Source organism: Protomyctophum parallelum (genome assembly GCF_964188405.1).
Source record: "Protomyctophum parallelum genome assembly, chromosome: 9".
Taxonomy (NCBI): domain Eukaryota; kingdom Metazoa; phylum Chordata; class Actinopteri; order Myctophiformes; family Myctophidae; genus Protomyctophum; species Protomyctophum parallelum.
Genome location: NC_139706.1, coordinates 12,379,494 through 12,405,162, shown reverse-complemented (window position 1 = coordinate 12,405,162; position 25,669 = coordinate 12,379,494). Strand labels below are relative to the sequence as shown.

At 41.3% G+C, this 25,669-nt stretch overlaps 3 protein-coding genes across 9 annotated transcripts in view; 1 reads left to right on the top strand and 2 right to left on the bottom strand.

Moving 5' to 3' along the window:
- Positions 1–8,423, bottom strand: part of gdpd5b (glycerophosphodiester phosphodiesterase domain containing 5b) — a 94,699-nt gene extending 86,276 nt beyond the window's left edge. For 4 of the 6 annotated variants that reach the window (XR_014569759.1, XM_083773570.1, XM_083773571.1 and 1 more), the window contains exon 1: positions 8,018–8,423. The gene's annotated coding sequence lies outside the window, so the exon portion shown is untranslated. The remainder of the gene's footprint in view (positions 1–8,017) is intronic. The other 2 variants (XR_014569760.1, XR_014569761.1) reach the window with 2 other exon arrangements.
- siae (sialic acid acetylesterase) overlaps positions 1–25,669 on the bottom strand; it is a 301,364-nt gene that overhangs the window by 121,188 nt on the left and 154,507 nt on the right. The gene's annotated exons all lie outside the window — the stretch shown is intronic.
- On the top strand, positions 16,797–24,500 carry serpinh1b (serpin peptidase inhibitor, clade H (heat shock protein 47), member 1b). Of its 2 annotated transcripts, XM_083773376.1 has the most exons (8): positions 16,797–17,357; positions 18,188–18,236; positions 19,698–19,871; positions 20,452–20,644; positions 20,975–21,245; positions 22,584–22,682; positions 22,935–23,167; positions 23,534–24,500. In XM_083773376.1, exons 3-8 carry the CDS (start codon positions 19,729–19,731, stop codon positions 23,834–23,836), a joined length of 1,242 nt encoding a protein of 413 aa, XP_083629502.1. In that variant the 5' UTR covers positions 16,797–17,357; positions 18,188–18,236; positions 19,698–19,728; the 3' UTR covers positions 23,837–24,500. The 2 variants fall into 2 exon arrangements, with proteins under 2 accessions (XP_083629502.1, XP_083629503.1); XM_083773377.1 differs by lacking the exon at positions 16,797–17,357 and having other exon boundaries at positions 17,435–18,236.

Genomic DNA, 25,669 nt, shown 5'->3' with positions numbered 1-25,669 from the left:
GTTTCCGAATAGCCGATAGAGACTCGCGGATGTCACTCGAGTCATCCACATCACTTGAGCCCATCTCACTCCTGTTGCGTTTGGTGTCAGGTTTGTTGTCCGCCGGCATGTTGTTTTGGTGCTGGTAATATTTGTCAATATAGGCTTCCAAACCCTGTACCGTGTTGCCAGGAGAATCCAGTTTGAAGGTGGTGAGGTCGATCGGTGATCAAACAATGTTAGAAGGCATAGTTAGGAGGTTTTGTCGCGGCGTATAGCTCAGCACTTCATGCTAACGACTGTCAGACGGGTTGCCAGGTCTGCAGGTGACCAGGAGAGGCGAGAGGTCAGATAAAAACACTTCCAATATTAACTCCATCATGTGGGTCTTGAGGTCCACATGGGAACAGCGTGGCAGCAGATGTATCTGACGTATGACTTTGGGGTTTCAGCTAGCCCAATCCGAGCCCCAAAGACATTAAAAATGTGAAAAAAGGAGGTACCTTTGGTCTACTTTACTAGCAGCATACAAACGGACGGACGCACGCACGCAAAATCGTTACACAGTATCTCTATAGTCATGTCTTCAAGACGGATCTGTCCGATATTTCAAACCTCAAGCACGGGAGCAGCACATGTTCGACTGCATGTCCGACCGTTGTTTCCGCATGTCGGACCTTTGGTGTGTCAGATCTGCGTGTGCATCCCTGGCTACTATACCTTGATACACGATTACAATTCATTATTGTTGCCTTTGATGGGGAAGAAATAGTTTTTTGCACTTAATGCATCTGATATTAATGTCTACTAGTCTAGAACATTTTGAACTGCAGCAAAACAAGGTTGATAATTGTGGACAGTCTGGACACTGACCCGACTGTGGCTTTGATGGTGCAGTATGGTGGGAATATCCCACACTCACTGCCCTTTCCTTCCAGAAGGAAAGGAACACAAGCACCTCATTCTATAGAGCAAGGGAGGTACTGTTACCTACTATCAGAAAGGAGCAGAGCCTACTACTTTGTCTGAATGCTTGACTTTGAAGCGTGCTCAAGTTCCCGAATAACAAAGGCAACATGTTCATAAGAGCATATTTCCTATTGCTCTATTAAAGACAGAGAGATGCACTGTGCACAAGTATTTGAAAATGTTTTTTTTGTTTGTTTGGGTGGGGGATATAAAAAGGTGTTGGTCAAAGTTATAGGACTGTATGATGTGCAATACAAATTGTAAGCTTATCATATCATCATCATCATATTATACTATAATTAACTCAATGTCTGTCTGAATGAATGTCGTAGCTCCTCACTGACTGCACCAATCGCACCCACTTATACGCACTCCACAATATGGAGGTCTTAACGAAGCCCTTTTCCCAATTTACAGAATTATAAATTAATAACGAATTTATTAGTGAATTAAATATTCCCATCCACTTACATGGGAAACTGCGAAAACTCACAAAGTATTTTTCTCTCAGAAACCGTCTGAGCTACAGTTAAAACACTTGGAGGGGAGGTTCATAATAATTATTAAAATTAATGTAATGAATAATTACATCAGTCGGCCTCATGGTGGCGCTATAACAGCCCACTTTACATTTCGCCTTATAACTTTTTTTTTTTTTTTAAGATATTTTTTTTGCGGCTTACGCCTTTTATTGATTTTTGAAGGGACAGACAGTAGGCTGACAGGAAACGGGAGAGAGATGGGGGGATGACATGCAGTAAAGGCCGTGTCGGGTCCGGGAGTCGAACCCGCGGCACACTGCGACTGGATTACCAGTCCGGTGCCCAGACCGTTACGCTACGGCCTGGGCCGCCTTATAACTCTTGAACCGTAGGGATAGATTTTCCGCCATTTAGAACTTTCTTCAAAACACACTTTTACAGCTTTTGTGCAAATCTACAAAAATCGGTACACATGATCTCTGGACCTATCCGATGAAAACGCCACAGCCAGAATTTGAGTCCGTATAGTTCGGCTGTAATCGGCGTCCAAAGTTAGTGGGAGGGGCCTATTTTACAAAAAATGACACAAACGGAATGTCCAATCCACCCCAAATTTCATTCACATGTCGTGGGTGGTTTAATCAACGGAGAGCCCAAAGCAATTCCATTTCAGGCACAGGGAGCACCGCAAATGCGGAAATTTAAAAAGTTTGTTGCAAAAACATGCTTTTGGGGGGATAAAGCGCAAAACGTTTGTTGCAAAAACATGCTTTAGGGGAGATAAAGCACGCCCTCCGGCAAAAACAGCTAATCTACAAGCTCACAACATCACAGGTTGCAAAAGCCATGAGTTTTCTCAAGCCAGAGTTCAGAATTGTGCACATTTTGGACGCAAATGCACCTACAATTGTATCTGTGCGACTCACATTTGGGAGTAACTGTGCGACTGTAGTTTCTGTGGTGCATGTCAAACTGGGGGGCCTTCATACTTTTCAAATGGGGGTCTGTGGGCAAATAAGTGTAAATGTTGCGGTCCTTGCCATGAACATATTTCCCTACCATGCATTTGTACGAATACTTTCATGTTATAGTGCCGTTTTTATTCATAAAGAAAATCATAAAAAACAAGTTAAAATGAACGTGTTAAAAAACACATGTTAAAACACTTGCCTTGAACGTCCACAAATGTCTTATCAAATAAAACTGCGGGTGCCTGTGACGTGTGGGGACGTCTTAAGTCGGACTTTTTTATCGATATAAAACGGGATCGATAAAATCTATTTTTTGACAGCGGCAGTTTAGGTGATTCGCTAAATGTGAGACAACTACTCTATACCCTATGGTTGAAATCTTGAGAGAGAAAGCCACACCACTGAGTTTACTGCTTCACAACAACCTCACAGATCTTCGTCAATGATCCATCTTCTTCTAAGGCATCCTTGACACGCATTTTAACCAGAAAGTCAAAAGTATATTTCTCCCCTGAGCAAGCAGGGAAGGGACAGTCCATTATTAATTATGTGGGATTTATTTTGTGTGTCAGAATATTTTATTTTGATAGATTTGACCTGGCTTGGTACTTCCAATTACGGTACATCACTGAGGAGGATCATGAAAGCATCTGCTACTAGCCCAAAATATGTGTGCATATCTTGCACACATATTAACGTATGTTATCTTCTACTGCTAGGTTAAATAACTGAAATGAAAATATGATGTTCCAATTACTAGTGTTGACTTGCAGTGGTTCAGACCCCCTCTGTGTTATTTGTCTGCTAAATGGTAGATACAGTGGCGTGGTTTGGCACACCTCTTGAACTCATGTTACTCATTCTTTGGAGGACACAGGTCCAGTGTTCTTACCGATGGTGGGCATTGGTAGATGGGTGCTTTAGTATGGGGAAAGAGAGAGGGAGAGATCTTCAACTTCACTCCCACGGGACAGGAAATAATAACAGACCATTCCTGACAGTCAGTCTTCCGGACCCATGTGTTATTTGGGATAATTCTATCATGCTGTGGCCTCTCATTTGCGTTAATGGTGATCCTACATGCAAGAGGGCCGATTTCACAGCTGTAGACATTTGTCTCCCTCGTAAGCACTCGCTGACAACAGAAATCTGGCATGAGGAATAAGAGCATATTATTCAGTCAGTTACTTATTCCCCTGAGGAGTACTTACATTACCTAAGGCAGATATAGGCTTAATATTATTGGACAAAGCACAACAAAGCCTGGAAAATACCAAAAACATCAATACGAGATGTTAATGCAAGATGTAGATACTGGCAAGCGGCCCTTCGCAGAAGCACTTGACTACTAAATGTCGTTGTGAAAATTGTAGTCACTCATGCATGATGCCTGAGAGGAGTGAAGTGTAGGCTAAAGTAAATCAACCTGTTTAATACCACAAAATGATCTGATTACAGATACTTTAACTAAGAGCAACTGATATTTAACATCTTGTCGTTCTAGTGTGGAGACGTGAAAATATTCGTAATCACATTGTGTGCCCTCAGCGCTCACCCTCGCAGGCACTTAAAAATCTCTGCCAGCCTACGTAAAACAGTAGTCGTAGGCTGGCCGATATTTTCTGGTGCCTTTGAGAGTGAGTAATTGACAGAATGAGCCGACTTGGGTAAACCCAGGTAATCTCAACGGTGTGTGTGTGTGTGTGTGTGTGTGTGTGTGTGTGTGTGTGTGTGTGTGTGTGTGTGTGTGTGTGTGTGTAAACTGGCCAGTAATCTGGGATTAGTTTTGTGGACACAGGTGCATTCCACTGAATTCTTCCCAGTTCAAGTCAATCATATCCCATTGTGAAACAAACACAGCATACAATTTAAACACAAATATATTACAAGATATGAACAGCTAGATCTCAAAGTATTCCTTACAAGCCTTTTAAATCGATCAAGTGAAATTACATTCTTCACTTTTAAAACTGATAGTAGACAGTTCCACATGTGAGGGGCATAGTAATAAAAAGCTGTCTTACCCAGTTCATAACATTAGGGTTTTCTTAAGTAAGGCTTTCTTAAGAAACCTCAATTTCTTAAGTAAGGCTTTGATAATCAAAGAAATAATAAAGAAAAACTGTTGTTCTCGTCTCATAGCCAATGATGGCCAAGCAACCTATTCATAAAGCCTATGTTTTGAAAGTGAAATATCCCTTTAATTGTCTCCACCAGGCCGAAGGCATGGGGGGAGAGTATGTTTTGCACTCCGTCTGTCCGTCCGTGTGTCCGTCCGTCCGTGTGTGTGTGTGTGTGTGTGTGTCCGTGAGCAGCTAATCTCGGCCACCGTTAACCCGGTCGATGCCAAATTTTGCACACACACTCCCTGGATGCCAACGATGAACCTCTGCCCCAAACTTTCCAGAACGGCCTGTTATAGCGCCACCAGGAGGCCGCTTTGTGCAAAACAAGTTTTTGCACAGTACACCTACAGATTTTGTCCAAACATCACGCAAATTGGTACACAGTCTCTCTAGAGCCATTCAACGAAACCGGTCTTTCAGATTTCTCAGACTCCATCCTGATTGGTTAAGATTGGCTTCCAAAGTTCACAGGAGTGCTCAGTTTCAAACAAAATGCTGCAAATCGTGAACACATCGCGTGATTTCCGTGAAATTGTGCACCCACATTCCCACTAGGCCGAGGACGAAATGCCACATGAACAATTTCAACTCAGCCTCAAGGTGGCGCTATAACTGGCCGAAAAGTGTTTTTACCTCTAACTGCACGGATCTGTGGATAACTTTGTATGCCAACTCCCTAGAGGCCAAGGAAAAACCTTTGCCTGGAATTTTTTACTTTTGTTGCCCTTTTATCCAACCACCAGATGAAGGCAAGCTGCAATGTCCTACATTCCTATCCTGGTGGAGACCTGTGCCCAGAAGGGCACTTTTTCTAGTTAACCCTCTGAACTTTGCAGACAGTGCACTTGATGAAGATGTTCATATCATCCTCTTGCTCTATAGCATTGTCAAAGACAAGTGGCAAAGTAGTCAGATAATGTATTTTATTTCCACTGCGTACAAATAAATAAAATAAAAACACAGAAACTCTACCAAACGCAAAAATACATTTACTTGTATATTTTTGTTACCAAATCACTCATACATTGCTAGGAATGAGTGGCAAATGGCTTAACCCCATAATCTCTATTAAATGCCATCATCACCATCATCACCTGGGAAAAACTGAATCCATTCTCTTTGGATCAAATAGTAACCTCAGCAAGGCAGATAGATGGCTTCTTGGTTAGAGTGGGTGACAATATTATCACACGAAAAGATGAAATTACCTACCTAGGTTCCATCCTGGAGGCTAATCTTTCCGGTGATAAAATGGCCACCAACGTAATCAAAAAAGTCAACCAAAAAACAAGATTCCTTTACAGGATCTCCTCACTGGTCAACAAAAATACCTTAAAACCCTAACAGGACCCCTCTTGGTACTATGCATGCACCTCTTGGTACCACAGCACCTTAAAAGGCCCTTAAAACAAGGCTCCAGAGTTCCCAAAACAAACTGGTCAGGCTCCTACTTGGCCTCACCCCCCGAACCCACCTCACCCCTGCCCACTTTGACAGGCTGGAATGGCTTAGGGTCGATGACAGAGTACAGCATCTTGCAATGGGTCTGGTCCACAAGATTCAATACACCACCAAGATACCCATGTACCTGTCTAAATACTAAATGTTAACGAAGTCCACACCCACAACACCAGAGGGAGTGCAACAAACCATGTGCAACCCAGATTCGGCACAAACAAGGGACTAAATTATTTTCGCTCCTATGCCACCAAAATGTGGAACGCCCTACCAACAGTCATTAAGACATGCGAATCCCTTGACTCCTTCAAAACCGCTCTCAAAGGGCACCTACGGACGGCTGCAATTCGAAACTGGCCCCCGTAAAATCTGAATCCCCACCACCCACCCCTTTTCCCCCCTCACTGTATATGTTTCTTTACCCTTTTTTACCTCCTGTATGATGAATTCCTGTTCTGTTCGTTGGCTATATAGAAGTGTCTAGTTTGTACGTCTCTAAATGTTTTGATGATTTGAACATGGTGGACCCTCTTGTAAACAAGTGTAATGCTTTATTGGGTCGTCCACTCACAGTTAACAGTCTTTGTATTGAGTTTGTGCTGAAATGTACTGTAACTGTTAATACATATTTCAATCAATCAATCATACAATGATGTGTGGTGAAAATACTGTAGAGCTGGTATTTTCTCCTATATCATGCTTGAAATAGGAACAGGCCAGGTTGAAAGTTGTTAACTAGCCAAATAATTAAAATAATAGTAGCCTATACTACTGTAAAATGGAAGTGTTAAATGACACTTGACAGATGTGATTGTTTATACAAGGAATGTTCTGAGTAGATGCAATTTCTGACTTGTCACTTTTTAAATAACCATGATAATAAAAGGATATAGCTACAGAATTCCACCACTTCATATGGACCAAAGCTATAACCACCTCCCAGCCTCTAGGACAGTGGTTTTCAACCAGTGGTTCCAGGTGGTCTCCATCTAAATGGTGGAGTTATAACCAAATGGACCCTTATATTGAACTCCTAAATTGAGAGCGTAAAATGAAACCAAATGGACCATTACAGGTCCATTTGGTTTCATTTTACACTCTCAAGTTACATTATTGTTAAACATCTGCATTGCCTAATTTACCAGAAGTCTACACAATTAGAGAATGTAGAAGAATTGTTATTTTGATCAAAGTTTGCCTGTTATCTCTCCTAATGGTACAACAACAATACAGCATGGATAGTGGACAAAATATCATATTTAATAACAACAACGAAATATCCTTTCGTTTTAGTTCTGAGAGACTAAATGTCATCAAATGGTAGTCCGTGGCTCAAATTCCAAATAAATAATGGGCCTTGATATGAAATGGGTTGAAAACCACTGCTCTAGGAAATGGGAAGGAACTGTTCAATTCCCAGAGGCACAACCATGGTGGGTAAAGTGAATAAAAATCCAGTGGCGTTATTAATTCATGAAAATCCTAATCCATGGGGATTAGACCCATGAGTGGTGCACATGAGCACACAAAATTTCCATCATCAAATGCATATCCAGTGGGCTATTATGTGGGGGAAAGGAAACACACCCACACTGATTCAGCACCTATAGCTGTGTAGGCTACTACTAGGAGTTCAAAGGCAGACTGATGAATGATGAATCAAACGCCATTCCTTCTGATATGATAAAAAGGCACAGGACACGTGGGAGTCTGGGAGATAGTAAAATAATGTATGCAAATTAAACCAATGTCCACAAAAGGGGACGCCTGAAAAACCCAAGGTACACAAACATCATGGGCGTGTCTGCCGACTGTTTTATTTTTTTCTTGAGCCTGTATAATGTTACACGAGACCTGAGAGAGAAGTAACGTGAGCCTACTAAATGGACAAATACGGTTTAGCCTAATGGCTGCAACAACACAGACATTGTTATACAAACGTAAAAACACAAATAGACTACTCTAATTTACGTCCTGCTATTATCTATAAGTAACTATAAGGTATCCAATAAATCCACATCCATGATAACACTCACCTCACCTGTCCGAAGCTTCCACTTATATTTCTTCCAACGCTGGGTCGCGTTTCGCCGTGAAGTTGTGTTCCTCTCCTCAGAAGTCCCCCTCCAGACAAATGATTGCCCTCAAAGCGACCAAACTGGACCGTAAAGGTAATAGGTGGGTGGTCTGGAAACGTAGTGACAAAACGCTGAGCCAAAACAGCCCCTACAACGAAAACAAAAGAGACCCGTCCCGTCAAGGACGAGTGGTCTTGATACGGTTTCTCCCTTTTAGTAAATTATGAAAAGCCTGCAGCAGCAGCTTTGATCTAATTAGTCTGTGTCATGTTGATATTGTTGTTCACTTTAGTAGTCCCAAATGTTTTTACGTCCGCTTGAGCAGTGAGCACTGTCCCTGTAAAGCCAGCATGCCGTGGGTGTGTGAGTGTGAGCTCTGCTCTGTGTGTGAACACCCGGGCGAGTCATTCAGTCGGAAGACTAGTGGGAGGAGTTCGCCTGTCCTCATGTACAGTGTGAGAGCGTCACCAAGCTACGGGACAAATACAGTCAGCAGCGCCACGAGACCTGTCAACACGACACGCGCGCGCACACACGCACGCACACACACGTGCACACACGCACGCGCGCACACACGCGCGCGCGCCACTTTCATACATTTACATTTTTGGTTTGTGATTACCTGATGGCTGATAATAACATCTGAATAATATCTGAATGATAGTAGGCCTGTCTAACGATAATTTTGACCTTTTGCCTTTTGGAAGTTTACATCCTGACCTTGAACCTTCCTTATCATAATGTATCCAATACATTTGATGCTATTCAATACAAGTGTCACATGTTCTGTAGGCTTACATGATTTTGTCCAAAGTCAAAGGTCAAAGATTGTGACCTCAGCCTATTGACATTATCCACAAGACATTTTATTAAACAGCATTGCGTTTTGTCTCAAGAACTCACAATGCACTCATCACAAGAAAACTTGTATGTCATCAGCAGTATACTCTCATCTGTAAAAACTGCCCTCAAGATAATTTTGTATTTATCCTGTAATCCTGCTTTTGACAATTAAATGCTACAGACACGTAGCTCACTGATTTATGATACTGTATTGCCCCATTTGGCTGAACAAAAAAGCCTTCGCTTGTTTCCAATCCAATCCAATCCAATCCACTTTATTTATATAGTACGTTTCAAAACTCAGGGTTTACAAAGTGCTGTACAGGAGAAAATAAAAACAAATGCACTAAAGCTACCACACAGAATAACAACAGTGAAAACAACTGAGACACATTACAGAAAAGCAACAGCATCACAGTGAGACAAAACATATACAAGGACCGAAGGAACTCAAGCGGGGTTAAAAGCCAAGGTATAGAGGTGGGTCTTTAGGCGAAATTTTAAAGTCTCGATGGAAGGGGCCAATTTGACGTGGGAGGGGAGTGCGTTCCATAGTTTGGGGGCTACAACAGAGAAGGCTCGGTCGCCTCTGGACTTTAAGTGGGTCTTCTTTGTGACCCTGAGATTTAGCTGGCCCTCAGACCGCAGTGACCTAGGAGGAGTATAGACCTCAATGAGGTCAGACAGATAAAGAGGAGCCAGACCTTAAATAGATTTAAAGACAAATAAATAATTTTTAAATAAACTCTGAAGCGGACAGGGAGCCAATGAAGGGAGGCCAAGACAGGTGTGATGTGCATCATGTGCTCACGTCTGAGTACCTGTGAGTAGACGTGCGGCCGAGTTCTGGACTAGCTGGAGTCGAGCTTGATTGATTTAAACCAACGTACAATGCATTGTTTCCATTGTGGTCCACCTTGTAACATGAAACTATACACAAACATGACTGGATAAACAAAACAACCATGAAACAAATAATCCTTATATATAAAGCTGGGAGCTATACGCATGGGACAAGATCGAAGTACGGTACTCTACCAGAGCATGGGAGATGGGCTATCCAGGGTCGGAAGCTAATTATGACCAGTTAGTGTGCAGATGGAGCCATGATTTAAGGTCTTTCCTAAATCTTGCAAGATAATTTAAGGATTTCAGGGCTGTAGGGAGTGCATTCCACAGAGTAGTGGTTGCGTAGAAAAAAGCATTATTTCCCTTGAGTGTCCTGAAACTTGGGAAAGTTTTCCCAAGACAAATTCAAAAACCTTTAATGTTTTGGTCACAGCCACCGAACACCACTAACAAGAAGCTACTGAGTTGGGCACATCTCTGCGACTCCAGTGTTGAAAAATGGCTGCCGATGACATAGTAGTTAACATATACCCTGAACAGCTTCTTTTTTTTTAATATATATATTTTTTTTTTATCCCACGATTTTGTAACCCATTTTTCACCCCTGTGTCAATCATCTAATGTGATCCTGGGCTCTACACATCCTCCACCAACCTAGTCCCCATATATGAGGGACATGGGGAGAGCAACGGACTTGAACTCATGCTTCACCCTGAACAGCTTCTACACGGCTACACCATTATTCATCCTTGTACATTAAGTCTGAGAGTGTAAAACGTCACTCAAATAATTAAATTAAAGCGGCACATGTCATTTATTTTTTATATATAATTTTGATTGTAGGACTACATAGGACAGTCTAGAGATACTCTAGGTCTCTCTAGAGTCGCACACACACACACACACACACACACACACACACACACACACACAGGGCGGACGGATGGGTGACAAAGTCTTGGTAACGCCTTCGGCCTGACAGGGACAATAAGTTAACTGCAAAATATGCAGACAAATGAAGTAGGCTAATCAAAAGTGCAAGTTTCTAAAATAACATTACTAGCCTATACTATATTTTCTGTTGTTTTAATCACTAAAAGATCTATTCTCATCTTGTATGAGGAATTGTTGCAAAAAGTGGTCAGATTTATCGCCAAGGAAACGGTTGCTGCTGATCATTCTGATGGAAATCCAGCATGTGTGTGGTGTGTGCCTTCATCCAAATCTTTCTCCAAAAACACCAAAAACAAGCACACGTATTTCTTAAAAGTAATGGAACATCATCTTTCCACCCCCTTCTCCTCCTTGTCACAATTTCCTGTTCAGCTGTGCTTTTTGCATACAATTTTATTCTTCTACACATAAACAGTGTACACTGACATATACGTTACACCCATTTCACTTTATTACTATTGCTGCTAAGTTTGTACTTAATAAATGTTTATTTATTTTGAACATTTTGTCTATATTTGTGGAGCATATGTCATCAAGCATTCCATTACACAGTATACTTGTATGAGTGAGTCACAATCACATATTGAATCTTGAATTCCTGCATCGGTGCAGTACAGTACAGTACAGTACATAACAGTATTTGTGTAAAATGTGTATGGAACTCCAACCTCCCCCGTCAAATCAAACTCAGCTTCTTCTAATGCTGGACCCTGAAGTCAACCCTGCAGAAGTCTCTTGATGGGTGCTACACCAGAATGTTGCGTGCCGAACTTAACATCAGCAAGAGTACACAACATGTTACCAACAAGACTCTGTATGAGGGAATACCAAGGTTGAGCCAGAAAATAGCAGCCAGGAGAATGAGACTAGCAGGACACTGCCAAAGGCATCAAGAACTGCCAGCCTGCAAATTGGTGCTGTGGGAACCACCACACGGGCATCGATCACGAGGACGTGCTCCATGGATGTCTTCAAGCTTCAAGCCCCCTCTCCCCCAGAGACACCGAGAAGACAGCTGTCTTTTTTATGTGACTGAGGCCCAAGACTGGCAGACAAAACATATTTGTTTAGATTTGGCCAGAAAACTTTTCTTGTGACCTGCTCTGACTTATGGTGCGTTACCCGTTCAAATCATAATAGTGGAAATGAAGGTAATGGGTTGCACACACCACACACCATTACTGTTATTTACACTTTAGATGTGACCACCCAGTGACCCGTGTGTGTGTGTGTGTGTGTGTGTGTGTGTGTGTGTGTGTGTGTGTGTGTGTGTGTGTGTGTGTGTGTGTGTGTGTGTGTGTGTGTGTGTGTGTGTGTGTGTGTGTGTGTGTGTGTGTGTGTGTGTGTGTGTGTGTGTCAAGTGAGCGGAAGCAAAGGAGCTAAAGTATTCACAGGGGAGATTTCCTGTGACATTTCCCTGCTGGCAATACACTGAACCCACAGCCTCAACCCCTGCTCCACACTCCACAGGTCAAAATAGCTCCATTTGGTAGTTTCATTCTGAACTCCACCCCCTTTCAAAAGGCCAACACAGCCGGGGAGAGGGGATTACCTGCAGGGGCCTATACCTAACAACCGGTGGAGATTGTTAAATGTCAATGTGTGGAAGAGTGTGAACAATGTGAGACACTATAGGAACTCCTTCTACTTAGTTATGGACCAGAGCTAGGTGACAGTTAGCTCCGTTTGGAACCTCTATATCTATGCTGCTGTGCTAAACTCAGCAGCGTAGATAGAGGTTCCAAATGGAGCTAGGTGACAGTCTGAGTGAGGATTATTTTTATTAGCCCACTCAAGTTGAAAGATAGAAGACCCATTTTAAAGGTTTGAAATAATAGTAAGAAGAAGAAGAAGAAGAAAGGATTCTCTCAAAATAATTTTCCATTTGAGGATTGTTGCACAGAAAGGAATTTAGTTTATTTTTTGCTGTTTTGCCTCCATCTAGTGGTGACTTGGTCACAGTGCCATTCAGTGCCATTGATAACTAAGACTAAAATCATGATATTTCTCAAAAGATCCAGCCGCGAAAACCATATTTTTTCCTAAATACAATACCACTAGAACAAACAAAAAACTATACCTACCTTGGCCTAAACATCAGCAGCACAGGGAACTACAACCAAGCTGTAAAGGACCTGAGAGACAAGGCAAGAAGGGCATTCTATGCTATCAAAAGAAACATCAAAATAGACATCCCAATTAAAACCTGGCTTAAAATACTGGACTCTGTGATAGAACCAATTTCCCTCTATGGTTGTGAGATATGGGGACCATTAGCAAACCATGACCTTGAAAAATGGGATAAACACCAAACCGAGACCCTACACACAGAATTCTGCAAATCCATTCTCCGTACCCAGCGAAAAACACCAAATAATGCATGAACTTAAGCACTTAAGTTCTACAAGCACCTAAAAGAAAGTGACCTAGATGCACTCCATAACAAGGCATGCACACAGCGCAACTCTAGAGATGCCCCCTTAGCCAGCTGGCCCTGGAACTCCGGGCACAAACACAAACAGAGGCACGAGATAGAAAATCCATTGGACTAAACCAAATTATAAAACAGCAAAAGGAAAACTACCTGACACATTGGAAAGAAGCAACACAAAAGCAGAGTAAATTAGAATGCTATCTGGCCTTAAACAGAGACACAAAATGAAATGGAAACTGAGCTACACTTCCTAACCATCTGTCCATTGTACCAAGACATCAGAGACACATACTTCCCACAGATTACAACCACACACAGAGATTTTGAAAACATGACCAATGACAAAAAACTCCCATATCTGCTGGGCGAAGTACAACAATGTGCAAACACAGCAGCAAGATTCGTGAGTTGCTGCGATAGGAGAAGGATATCAAACGGAACACAACCACCCTATAAAGACTAATCATTGTGTATATTCCTGCACTATACCTGCATCCAGTGATCTTGGCACATAGAAATTGATCTATTGAAGATTCTGACTTTCAAATGTACATAACTTTTGTTTTGTTTGTATTGCTGTATTGTGCTTTCTGCTTTTGCAATGTAAACGTATGTTTTCTCATGCCAATAAAGCCCTTTGAATTGAATTGATAACAGACGTCGGACCCATCTTGCGCCACCCTTATCCCTTATCCGAGTCTCTAAACTTATTTGCCATTTCTTACTATTTTGAAAATCATTTTAAAATAGTTCAACTAGCCCATCTACATGTTGTGAGCTTGTAGATCAGCTATTTTAACTATTTTAAAAGGTTTTTAAAAATAGTAAAAAATGGCAAATAAGTTTAGGGATAAGGCGCAAGATAGGCCTATAGCCCTGCGGGCTTGTATTCACCATTATCTAACTTGTGACGGGAGGAAAAACTAACTCATTTCAAAATTAATTATTGTTGAACTATTGTAGAACTGTGTTTTTAGAGTGATTAGCAAAATGTACAATGACCCTTCAGGGTAAAAAGAATATTAACTCTGTCTGTGGATTAGCCTAATATTTAATGCGGTGCCATTCTGAATTGGTGCCCTTTGGCCATGAAGAGTACTTCAATTAAGGGGAATCCAAACTTTCCTCTAATCTGTGTGCCCTCAATTATAAAACACTGTGCTATGAAGAAACTTTGACTCTTGTTAGGAAAGTGTGTAACTTTTCCCACTAGAGGGCATGTTAATTCTATCTGGATCTCTGGCTGTTCCTCAACTATAGGCTACTTCACATTTCTTTATTCTACAGAAGTAGACATTTCTTCAAATAGGTTTCATAATGTTATGCTTTACCTGTTTGAATTTTTATGATCAAAATATTTGTATTAAATTATTTGCCTGAGGTGATGACGATGATTATTATTATTATTACTTGCGCAAGTTTTCGTCCATATCGCCGTTTGATGCGTATGCGCCGTGCCAGCAGTGATATGCTTGATATGGCAGTGGTGTCAGATTACATATATGCATACATACATGTATACATAGGGGCATTACCTTTAATCCTCCCGACACTAAAACATGTCGTCATTACGTCACCATCGAAAACCAATTACACCCTGGCATTGGGTCCTTTAATCCGCATCTTATTACGTCATCATTGAGAGCTAGTTATACCAGTTATACCCTGATGTCATTATGCTGCTACGATACATACGCATCAAACGGGGCATACGCAAAATAACCACAGTATACCGCTAATCAACTTACACATTACATATACATATACATAGAGGCATTTCCTTTAATCCACCCGACACTGATCGACATATACGTCACCATAGAAAGCCGTCTCTTACCATACTTAACTGCATGATTATTTTCAGTGTCGTGATCTCATGTTGTGTTTATAATACTTTATATAGCTATATCTCGTGTTGTGTTTATAGCAGACTCCTCACTCAAATGTGCACTTGCAGTTTGGGCAACTCCAAAGCAAACTCCACATGTCCCAACATTTTATTTACCTGCCATAGTGTTAACGCCTTACCCCTGTGTCGGATCTGTGGTTAGACTGGCATATTCACCGATACCGATATAAGGGCCGATCCGATACTTTTACCGATACCGATACAGTATCGGGACATCTTTAATCTGTAGCTTCCACCTTATCTATTTAAAAAAAAACTGCCTTTTTTGACAGCTACTGTTTTGCGAGACAAAACTACCCTTGTATAATTGTTAATAACTAATAAAAGTTAGTGGGTATTTTGAGACTCTTTTTTGTCAGCATATTCATTTTTTTGTATTACTTTATAAATCAAACCCGGTGAGACCTACTGTATATCATTTTCTCATAAACAAGGGGGAGAAACAACATGAAATTTATCCAGCCTTTTCAGATTAACTAAACTGCCGTCGGGGTGATTCCATTGTGGTTATGCCCATTCCAGTCAGATCGCAAGAGTTCTGAAAATACAGCAATGATATCAGGGTAATCTAGGGGTAACTTCCCCCAACTTCTCAATCATCTGAAAGACATTAACCAAATCTCGACCAATGTAGCAGATCCAGAGCCACACATTTAGTATCACTAGTACAATATACTGTAAATCTATGTTTACTGTATATTATGAATCTATGTATACAATGCAAATGTACACCAGTATATAAATCTATATGTAAACTGGATATTGAAATCTAGGTAGGCTATTCATAAACAAGTATTGAAGAAAGGTATGTTCACGGCGCAGATCAAACAATGTTCTAGAAGCTTCTGGCCCTGGTGCTTAAATTCCCCTTGCACATGCACAATGCACATCAATGGAAGGCAAGTCAGGACAATGTACGGTAGAGCTGCAAATAGAAGGAAATCCTAATGGTAGGAAAACGTTTTAGTTAGACATATAGACATTGTTAACTTCAGGACAGACACTGATTTGTGTTATAATGACTATTTGTCCTGCATTATGCATTGCATCAGAGAACTCAGGTTTTCAGCATACATCCGTTTTTGTAAAGTCTCAGGTCTTCTTATTTACCTTCTTATTTAAACTCTCTTTTACAATGGAAAACTATTTCTTATCATACACGCTCTCAAGATTATTTGATGCTTGAGACCATAAATACCTCCACTACATCTGAAAAATCTGCTTTCAAGTGCGCTGCCCCACACACTTGGAACACCTTACAGACTTCACTAAAGTACAGCTCTCTTCCTTCTCTATATCGCTTTCAACTTGATATATCAACGTTGGTAAATATCAACTGTACCTGTTTTAATTGAGTTGGTAATGTTCCTTTATTATTACCAGTAATTTACTTTATTCATCTATGTTTTGTTCCCCCCCCCCCACCCCCACCCCCCCACCACCCCCACATTGTAGATTGTTGATGTGTTGTAATCTCGGCACCACTGAAAAAGAGGGTCTCAGCCCTCAGTGTGTTCCCCTCCCATCCTCTCCCTCATCCCACCCACATCCCTGACCCTGACCCTGACCCACCCGACAGTCGTAGTACTGTAGACGTGGCAGTGTGGGGGATGGGGGAGCTGAAAGAATGCAACTTCTTTCTGAAGTCCTTTAAGGGCTTGCCTTAACTTGTATACTTTTGCCGCAAGAAAAAGTAAAAAAAATACCTGAATAGAATGAATCTGTGTTTGTAGGTTAATCAGGATGAGCTTTTGTTCGTCTTTCTTGAGGGAGTGGATGTTCAGTACACTATGCACACAATGTGCCTATTCACTGATTCAGTGCTACATCTCTCCAGGGAGGAACATGCTCTAATGACATTGACTTTATGTACTTCTATGGATTAAATCAATGCATTTTTGTAATTATATTTCATCTCTGTTTTTAGATATGATGAAACTAGTGAGTCAGCTAGCAACATTAGGAGTGGGACCTTAAAAACTATGGGAGTTGAGAATTTCTAGGTACTGACCTGGGATCAGATCCCCCAACCCCCTTGGTTTGAACTCATACACAATACAGAGATCAGATCAGCGCTCATATGGGGTTCATTATTACTGTAGTCCACTCCTCACTGCAGCTGGATAAAGTGGGACGTCCCAGACTTCCAGCTAGAACATTCCTGAGGAAAGACAGACCAACTCATTTGAATATCCCATACCCATTTCCAGAAGTTTCTCTGAAAGCGTATAGAGCAGTTCAAAGCTACACAGTACACACTCTACGAGAAACACGAGGAGGAGAAAACCTAGCAGTTCTGTGCCAGGTAAGGATTGGATGATCACTGCTGATAAAGCTTTGTTTTCTAGGCAGATGCTGAAAGGAGAGCTTTGTATACAAGAGCTTTGTTTACAAAGTAACAGAGCTACACTTTTTTACATTTTTATAGGTTGTCCTGCTCTACACTACAGTACTCCTGTTGTTGGATTTCACTGAAAAAAGGAAAACTGTGTATAAGTAGACCTATAAAACAGAATTTGTCATGCAACTTGACTAAGAGATTATGTTAGTCTGTTGCATGCATATTGTTGAATATTGATTCGCATGACGATATGCATGTACACATTCTGTAAGCCTTATTGAATGACTCTGTGTTCATTCCTTTGGGTGGTCGTACGTTCTAATGAATCTCTGGAATTTAGATCCTTCTTTACTTGGGTATTGTGGACTCAACTGGATGAAAAGTTTTTTATTTGTGTGGATCACATATAACCCAATGAGAGCTAATGTGTCTGCTTGTTTCTGCATGATTATAGCTAATTTAAGATTATAGCTAATTTGTGAATACATGTGTGGCTCACAAAGGTTAAAAAGCAGAGCTAAAGGAATAATGCTGTAGATTAGAACATACACTAAAGAAAGAATATTTCTCCACCAGAGCTTAAATAATGTATTTCTGCTTGGATTCCATTTTGTGCACAGACTATATATTCCTTGTGAATCGCAAGGCCTCGAGTTTGAATCCGACTCCCGTCTTGTATCCGTTTCTCTCCTCGCTCTGCCCTGCTTGGTTTCCTGACTAGCTGGGAGATAAACATCTTTCTGTCTGCTCTGGCTATGGAGATTACCAAAATGCACCTCTTGTCTGTCTTTCAGAATCTATAAAGAATGAAAATGGCAGACATCAGTATGAAAAGTATTCAAGGTATCCAGACAAAAACAAATGCAATGTGTGTAACATTTAACATTCAGACAGGGATAACAGGAGCAAAGGAGCCTGCCAACTGGAGTCATCATCAGATAAATGCCACCCTAATTGATTGTGTAGATTAGACTTGCTGGCACATGCCCTGAACTTGGAGATCATTATCATAGATCATACAACCTTTGTAATGTAAGAAACAGAATATCCTGGGCACAAGGATTTGCCATAATATTTCATGGTGAAAGCAAAATTATGTTTTTGGACCTCTTTAAATTAAGACATTAATATGTTTGTAGCATACTGAATAGAATACATATTAACTAAAGCCTGAGAGGAACATAGTTCAAAGGCGAATGTTGTGCACATTCAGGTAAGTCGCTGGTGCGTGTTAAATAGTTTTAAAAGAAAGATCTGCACAACAGCTTTGCTCCGACAATTTTGCAAAAAGTGTCAGAAGACTCAGGTCATCAGAGTTTCGACCAAACAATTTGGCCTCCCTCAAGTGAAGGAACAAATTGTGTCAGAACACAGAGCTCTAACCCATTTAGGCCTAAGGCCGATTCTAAAACCGCCTTCTAAAACCTGACCTAAGTTTTCTGAAAAACTTCAAATATTTATATAGCAGCATCAAAAAAAATACATTTTTGAATACTGTACAGAACCCAAATATGGGTTCCCGGCCTGAGGGGGTAAGACACCAAAAGGGGTTCCCGCCCAAAATGGGTTGTAGTAGTTGCAGCAGAAAACCTGGACTTCAGGGCTTCCTTCCTGCTAACATGGCAGGAAACATGTCTGCAGTAGGGGCGGTGGAGGGGGAATGATTTCCCTCGGCTTGAGGCTTCAGTCCGTGTGCTTCTCAACAAACCCTGCCCCTTTTTCCTCTGGGGCCTCGTAACAGGATTACAATCCATGCTGAGCCTGTGACCTTTCCCACACAACTTTCAGCTAAATATGGAGCACTGTGATGAATCGGTTATATATATCCCATTTCACAACCTCAATCCTAACTTCTTTAAAAAATCGATTTTCAATTGAAAACGTCCCCCCTTTTGCTGTTGAAAATCAGTTATTTTCGGAGGGTGTCACACTTCACACTTGCTGCATATGTGCTGCTTTACGTATTTAGTTTTCTCAACTCTGGGTCATGAATAACCTTTTAGAATTTAGACCCTCCAGAAAAATGCATTTATGCGACAGCATAATCAGCCAAATGGCATATTTCACATTCCTCACAACTTTCAGCATATTTCACATTTAAATGTTTTTCGCATATTTTACAACATTCCGGATTATTTCGCATTTCTCACAACTTTTCGCAACCTTCCGCACATTTCACAACTACCCGCAAAAGGATTTTAGCCCGCATAATCAAGGATTTTAAGACGCATAATCAAGGATTTCTGCTTGCATTTTCTAGAGGTCTAACTTTACACACTTAACTTACTGTAGTCTTCTCTACAGGCTGTAACTGCTGCTTGACGAGGCAAACAGGATGTGGATGAGAAGCGTTGTTGTGCTGTGCCTTATGGCCCTGATGAGCAGCCATGCCACCACACTAGCTGACAACACAGAGGTCAAGAAGCTGAGCAGCCATGCCACCACACTGGCTGACAACACCTTCAACCTGGCTTTGAGGTGTGATGATATTCTGTGTTGTTAACGCTTAGCTTGAACACATCAAAATCATACTGTATATACCATAATATAATAAGCAAGCATTTTATTGTATAATTGTAATAAATTGTACAGCTCCTGCCAGTCTACATAGCTGACATCAGTTCACAGCTTCAATTATTATTATAATTATTGCTTTGTGTGCCAGGTATTAATGATTTAATTAAATCGCCTGTGTTTTCAGCATTTTTACCTCTTTTTGAAGAGCCACTGCAGGCACGATGTGTCCAGGATGTGGGAGTCCGAGGAGCGTGTCTCTTATTACACAGAGAAAACCAAATCATGACCATTGGTTCATGAGTTAGGGGCCCTCGAAAAAAGCTTGTTTGGACCAAAAACACAACCTGGGAACAAAGAATCGGAGATAAATCCCTTTTTCTGAAACAGAGAACATACTAGGGCGGCCAGCGGAGATCTTTTCCCCACATCCTGCCTGTAGTACAGTATGTGTCTCATAGCAACCGGGGATCATTCAGATCCTCATCTTAGAATGATGGTAATTAATAATTAATTGTATACTGTATCTCTGATTCTGGTTTAGCCTGTACCACAACATGGCAAAGGAGAAAGACACAGAGAACATCCTCATCTCCCCTGTAGTGGTGGCTTCTTCCCTGGGGATGGTGGCCCTCGGTGGCAAATCATCCACAGCTTCCCAGGTGAAGACTGTCCTCAGCGTTGACAAGTTGAAAGACGAGCATGTTCACACAGGCATCTCCGAGCTGCTGGCAGAGGTAGGCTTAATGGAACGTAATGAAATAATTGTGTTTACATTGTTTCTAAATTCCCCACAAAACAAATGTATTAATTTGTCCTATAAAACTGTTATAATCCGGATAACAACAGACTTCTGATAACTATTGTACTTAATTAGCGATTGGTCTCAAAACATTACACTGCAAATATGTTTCTGACTTCCCTTTGAGGAAAATGTATGTTTTTAACCATATTAGCCCCTCTCGGAACCCCCTGGGTCAGCCCAATCGATTCAGTAGCAGGGTTCTGACTTGTAGGGCTATAACCATATCTAAGTCATCTCATCTTTTATATTAACATGACATCAGCTGAGTGATGCCAAGACAAGAAACTGTACCTGGAAGATCAGCAACCGCCTGTATGGGCCCAGCTCTGTGTCCTTTGTCGATGACTTTGTGAAGAACAGCAAGAAGCATTACAACTATGACCATTTAAAGATCAACTTCACGGACAAGAAGACTGCCGTCAACTCCATCAATGAGTGGGCGGCCAAGTCAACAGATGGCAAACTGCCTGAGGTCACCAAGAATGTGCAGAATGCAGATGGAGCCATGATTGTCAACGCCATGTTTTTTAAGCGTAAGTATAGAATGAACACATCGACTGTCAGTATGAGAGCCTCCGTCTCTCGAGGAATTGATTCCGTGGTTGGACCTGGCTGACGCGCTGCTGCTGCTGATAGACTTGTACTGTTCGCTGTGTGTCAGTGCTCCAATGATAAACACAGGCAGCTCTTTACTTCGTGCTTTTAAATATTTATTGCTTGCTTCACCTGTTCACCATAGTCAGTACAGCATCTGCGTTTTCATAAAACAACCCGTAATTAGAGACAGATAAATAAACATTTCACTGATTTCAGACAAACACACATTTCGCTCCACAGTGTTTGAACAACAGTGACACACCTGCGGTCAAAAACCATTGCCCTTCCGGGTCAATCCTCCCTACAGATGCCAGTGAACCTGACGGTTATAAGGATAACAGCGCCACCCCATGGTCACAAATTCACTTGACAATTGTACTCATTTGGCCCTTACAGTCAGGATTCTATAAGCCCCTTAGGGGACATTACTAGGTAGATTATTTAAGAGCTGGTGGTTTATGTTTTCTGGTATGGAAAAACATTTTAGATGTTGGTAGGAAAAAAACAAGGCTATAACATTTTTCTTTTAGGAGATGAGAAAATGGAGATGAGAAAATGTTTTGAAAGGGGATTGTTTTTGGAGGGGGTGACAAAAATAAATCAAGGCTGTGACTCTTTTTTTTAGGAGATGGAAATGTTTTTGAAGGGGAAAGATATTTTTTTTGGAGGGGATGACAATTTTGTTTAGGAGATGAAAATGTTTTTAAAGGGGAAAGATATATTTTTTGGAGGGGATGACAATTTCTTTTTAGGAGATGAAAATGGTTTTAAAGGGGAAGATATTTTTTTTGGAGGGGATGACAATTTCTTTTTTTTTATAGTTTTTTTTTTTTTACTTCCAAGTTTTCTTTTCAAACTTTGTGCAGAAAATGTTTTTGTCATCCCCTCCAAAAAAAATATCTTTCCCCTTTAAAAACATTTTCATCTCCTAAAAGAAAAATGTTATAGCCTTGTTTTTTTCCTGCCAACATCTAAAATGTTTTTCCATACCAGAAAACATAAACCACCAGCTCTTAAATAATCTACCTAGTAATGTCCCCTTTGAAAAATCATCAAGCTAGAAGCATCTCTATTTGAGAATAGAAGATCTATAAGTATCAAGGCGTGTTGTGAGCTTGTAGATTGGCTATATCTTTGACAATTGAGATTTGTTGTAGAGGGAAAAAAGGAGGAGGCCTATAGACCCCAGTTATTGGAGTAAGGTGGTTAATAATAAGTGATTAATTTGCAACGGTAAAAGAGAACTGAATCTCTTCCTGTTTGCCCATGCACAGCTCACTGGGAGGAGAGATTTCATGAGAGGATGGTGGACAACCGTGTTTTCATGGCTTCCCGGTCATTGCAAATTGCTATGCAAATGATGCATCGCACAGGTGGGTTATACAATATTTACTTTTATTTAGATACCACTTCAATTATGACCCAATCTGTCAAAATAGCATTATTCCATGTTATTGTATTTCAATTAAAATGGTTTCATTGCTGAATAACACAAGGCAAAAGTGAGAGAAATACACAACGATGCAGCGATTAAAGCACATAAAAAGATGAGCAGCACATTTTTATTACATGTTATTACAACTTACAAACATTTGGATTCTCCTATCTGCTCCTATACCATGCAGGTCTCTATGACTTCCACGAGGATGCAGAGAGCCGCGTCTTTGTGCTCAGCATGCCCCTGGGTAAGAAGCAGGCCTCCATGATCATGATCATGCCACAGCACCTGGAGCCCCTCGAGCGGCTGGAGAAGCTTCTCACCAGGAAGCAGGTGGACACCTGGCTCAGCAAGATGGAGCAGAGGGCCGTGGCCATCTCCCTCCCAAAGGTCAACATGGAAGTCAGCCACAACCTGCAGGTAAGCAGTGATTTTGGTTGTTTCTTAGTAGGAAGACAAAGGTCCGTACTGTAGAAGTATATTTCCACTCTGTGATACATTAAAGTAAAGGCTAAAACTAATTTCATAATATTGCCAAAGGAACTGTTGTAATAGATAGGGGCGGCAGTGGCTCAGGGGTAGAGTGGCCGGTTCCCAGTTCGATCCCGGGCTCCCCCAGAGTTAGTGTTGAAGTGTCCTTGAGAAAGACTCCGAACCCCTAATTGCTCCCGATGTGCAGGTTGGTGCCTTGCATGGTTTCCTCCGCCATCGGTGTGTGAATGGGTGATGCACAATCTATCTGTTTGCTGGTTTATTTCCATCCATTAATATCACTCCTCTTTCCAGAAAAATCTCGGCGAGCTTGGTCTGACAGAGGCTGTGGACAAGGCCAAGGCTGACCTGTCCAATATCTCCGGCAAGAAGGACCTCTACCTCTCCGATGTCTTCCATGCCTCCGCCTTTGAGCTGGGCACAGAGGGTAACCCAATGGACACCAGCATGTACGGCACGGACAAGCTGAAAGCTCCAAGGCTCTTCTACGTTGACCATCCCTTCATCTTCCTGGTGAAGGACAACAAGACCAACTCCATCCTCTACATTGGCAGAATGGTGCGACCCAACGGAGACAAGATGCGTGATGAGTTATAATAATGTGTATGTTGGTGCGGTTTCTTCTGTTGTTTTTAAATGTTTTGGGGGGTAACTTGGGTGACTAATACTTTCACAGGTTAAATCATCACATGAATATGAGCTTAATGATTTTAGCAAGAACTAAAACAAGTGGTGCATTTGGTAGTTTTCCCCCCTGCCTCCTTTGGTGTAATTAATGCATTTGAGAACACAGACAAAACACCATTATGTGCCTTATGCAAATCAACAGCAGATACTGCAGACAGCATGCTTATATTAAGGATGATCTCTCTACATGTCAATGTCGTTTTATTATCCTGGTCTTTGGCAGTAGACCTAACAGGTAGTCTACATGGCTAAGATATCTCCATTTTCATGCATTATTTTTAATGTTTAAAGAAAAAACCTACAACATTGGAAAGGTGGGGAAAAAAGGGGATATGTTCACATATAGGCTCACTTTCAAAACATATTGTGTAATGTTTTATTGCTGTAGTAGCAGGCCTATATCCACAGAACGTTTGTGTGATGTGATTACTTGCGCAAGCAGAGCGCACAAGTAATATTTTCGCCTGGTCCGTATGCACCGTCCCAGCCAACCCGCCACTTTTGATGCATATGCAAATAAAACAGCAAATTTGTGCCTGATTTGCTGGGACCAGATTACATACATGACCATATTTCTTACGTCATCATTGAGAGCTAGTCATACATATACTATATATATAATCTGTAAAATAAAATAGCAAATTGTGCCTGATTTGCTGGGACCAGAGTACATGGTGTGTATATGTATGACTAGCTCTCAATGATGACGTAAGAAATATGGTCATGTATGTAATCTGGTCCCAGCAAATCAGGCACAAATTTGCTGTTTTATTTGCATACGCATCAAAAGTGGCGGGTTGGCTGGGACGGTTTATGGCGCAAAGTAACTAACCACAGTATACCGCTAATCAACTTACAAATTATATATATAGTATATGTATGACTAGCTCTCAATGATGACGTAAGAAATAATGGTCATGTATGTAATCTGGTCCCAGCAAATCAGGCACAATTTGCTGTTTTATTTGCATACGCATCAAAAGTGGCGTGTTGGCTGGGACGTTTTTTGGCGCAAAGTAACCACAGTATACCGCTAATCAACTTACAAATTACATATATATAGTATATTTATAACTAGTTCTGGATTATAGGACCCAATGCCAGAGTGTAATTGGTTTTCGATGGTGACGTAATGACGATATGTTTTAGTGTTGGGAGGCACTGATTGACATATAGGTCACAATCCAAATTTGTCACTTACGTATTCATTACGACATTATGTTTCTGGAGTGTATAAAAACAACGGTAGTGTCCAAACAGTAAATCATAAAGCTTTACGTTAGTTTCATTCAACACTATCAAAAAGTAGTGTGCAAAAACTAAGTCATAAAGTTTTATTTTAGAAAGAGACGATATATAGACAGATAGAGTCAGACGGGCAGCGACTGACAGGAACTAGTTGGCCAACAGGAACCTACTGACCTAAAGAGCCTTAGAGACGGGCAGCGACTGACAGGAACCACTAACCTAAAGATCCTTAGAGACAGGCAGCGACTGACAGGAACCACTAACCTAAAGATCCTTAGAGACAGGCAGCGACTGACAAGAACCACTGCCCTAAAGATCCTTAGAGACAGGCAGCGACTGACAGGAACCACTGACCTAAAGATCCTTAGAGACAGGCAGCGACTGACAGGAACCACTGACCTAAAGAGCCTTAGAGACGGGCAGCGACTGACAGGAACCACTAACCTAAAGATCCTTAGAGACAGGCAGCGACTGACAGGAACCACTGACCTAAAG

Excerpts from the sequence above, each read along its gene's own strand:
- serpinh1b (XM_083773376.1), top strand. The coding sequence starts at position 19,729 with ATGTGGATGAGAAGCGTTGTTGTGCTGTGCCTTATGGCCCTGATGAGC. Across the intron at positions 19,872-20,451 it reads ACCTTCAACCTGGCTTTGAG|CCTGTACCACAACATGGCAA; the intron begins GTGTGATGATAT and ends ATTCTGGTTTAG. Across the intron at positions 20,645-20,974 it reads TCTCCGAGCTGCTGGCAGAG|CTGAGTGATGCCAAGACAAG; the intron begins GTAGGCTTAATG and ends ACATGACATCAG.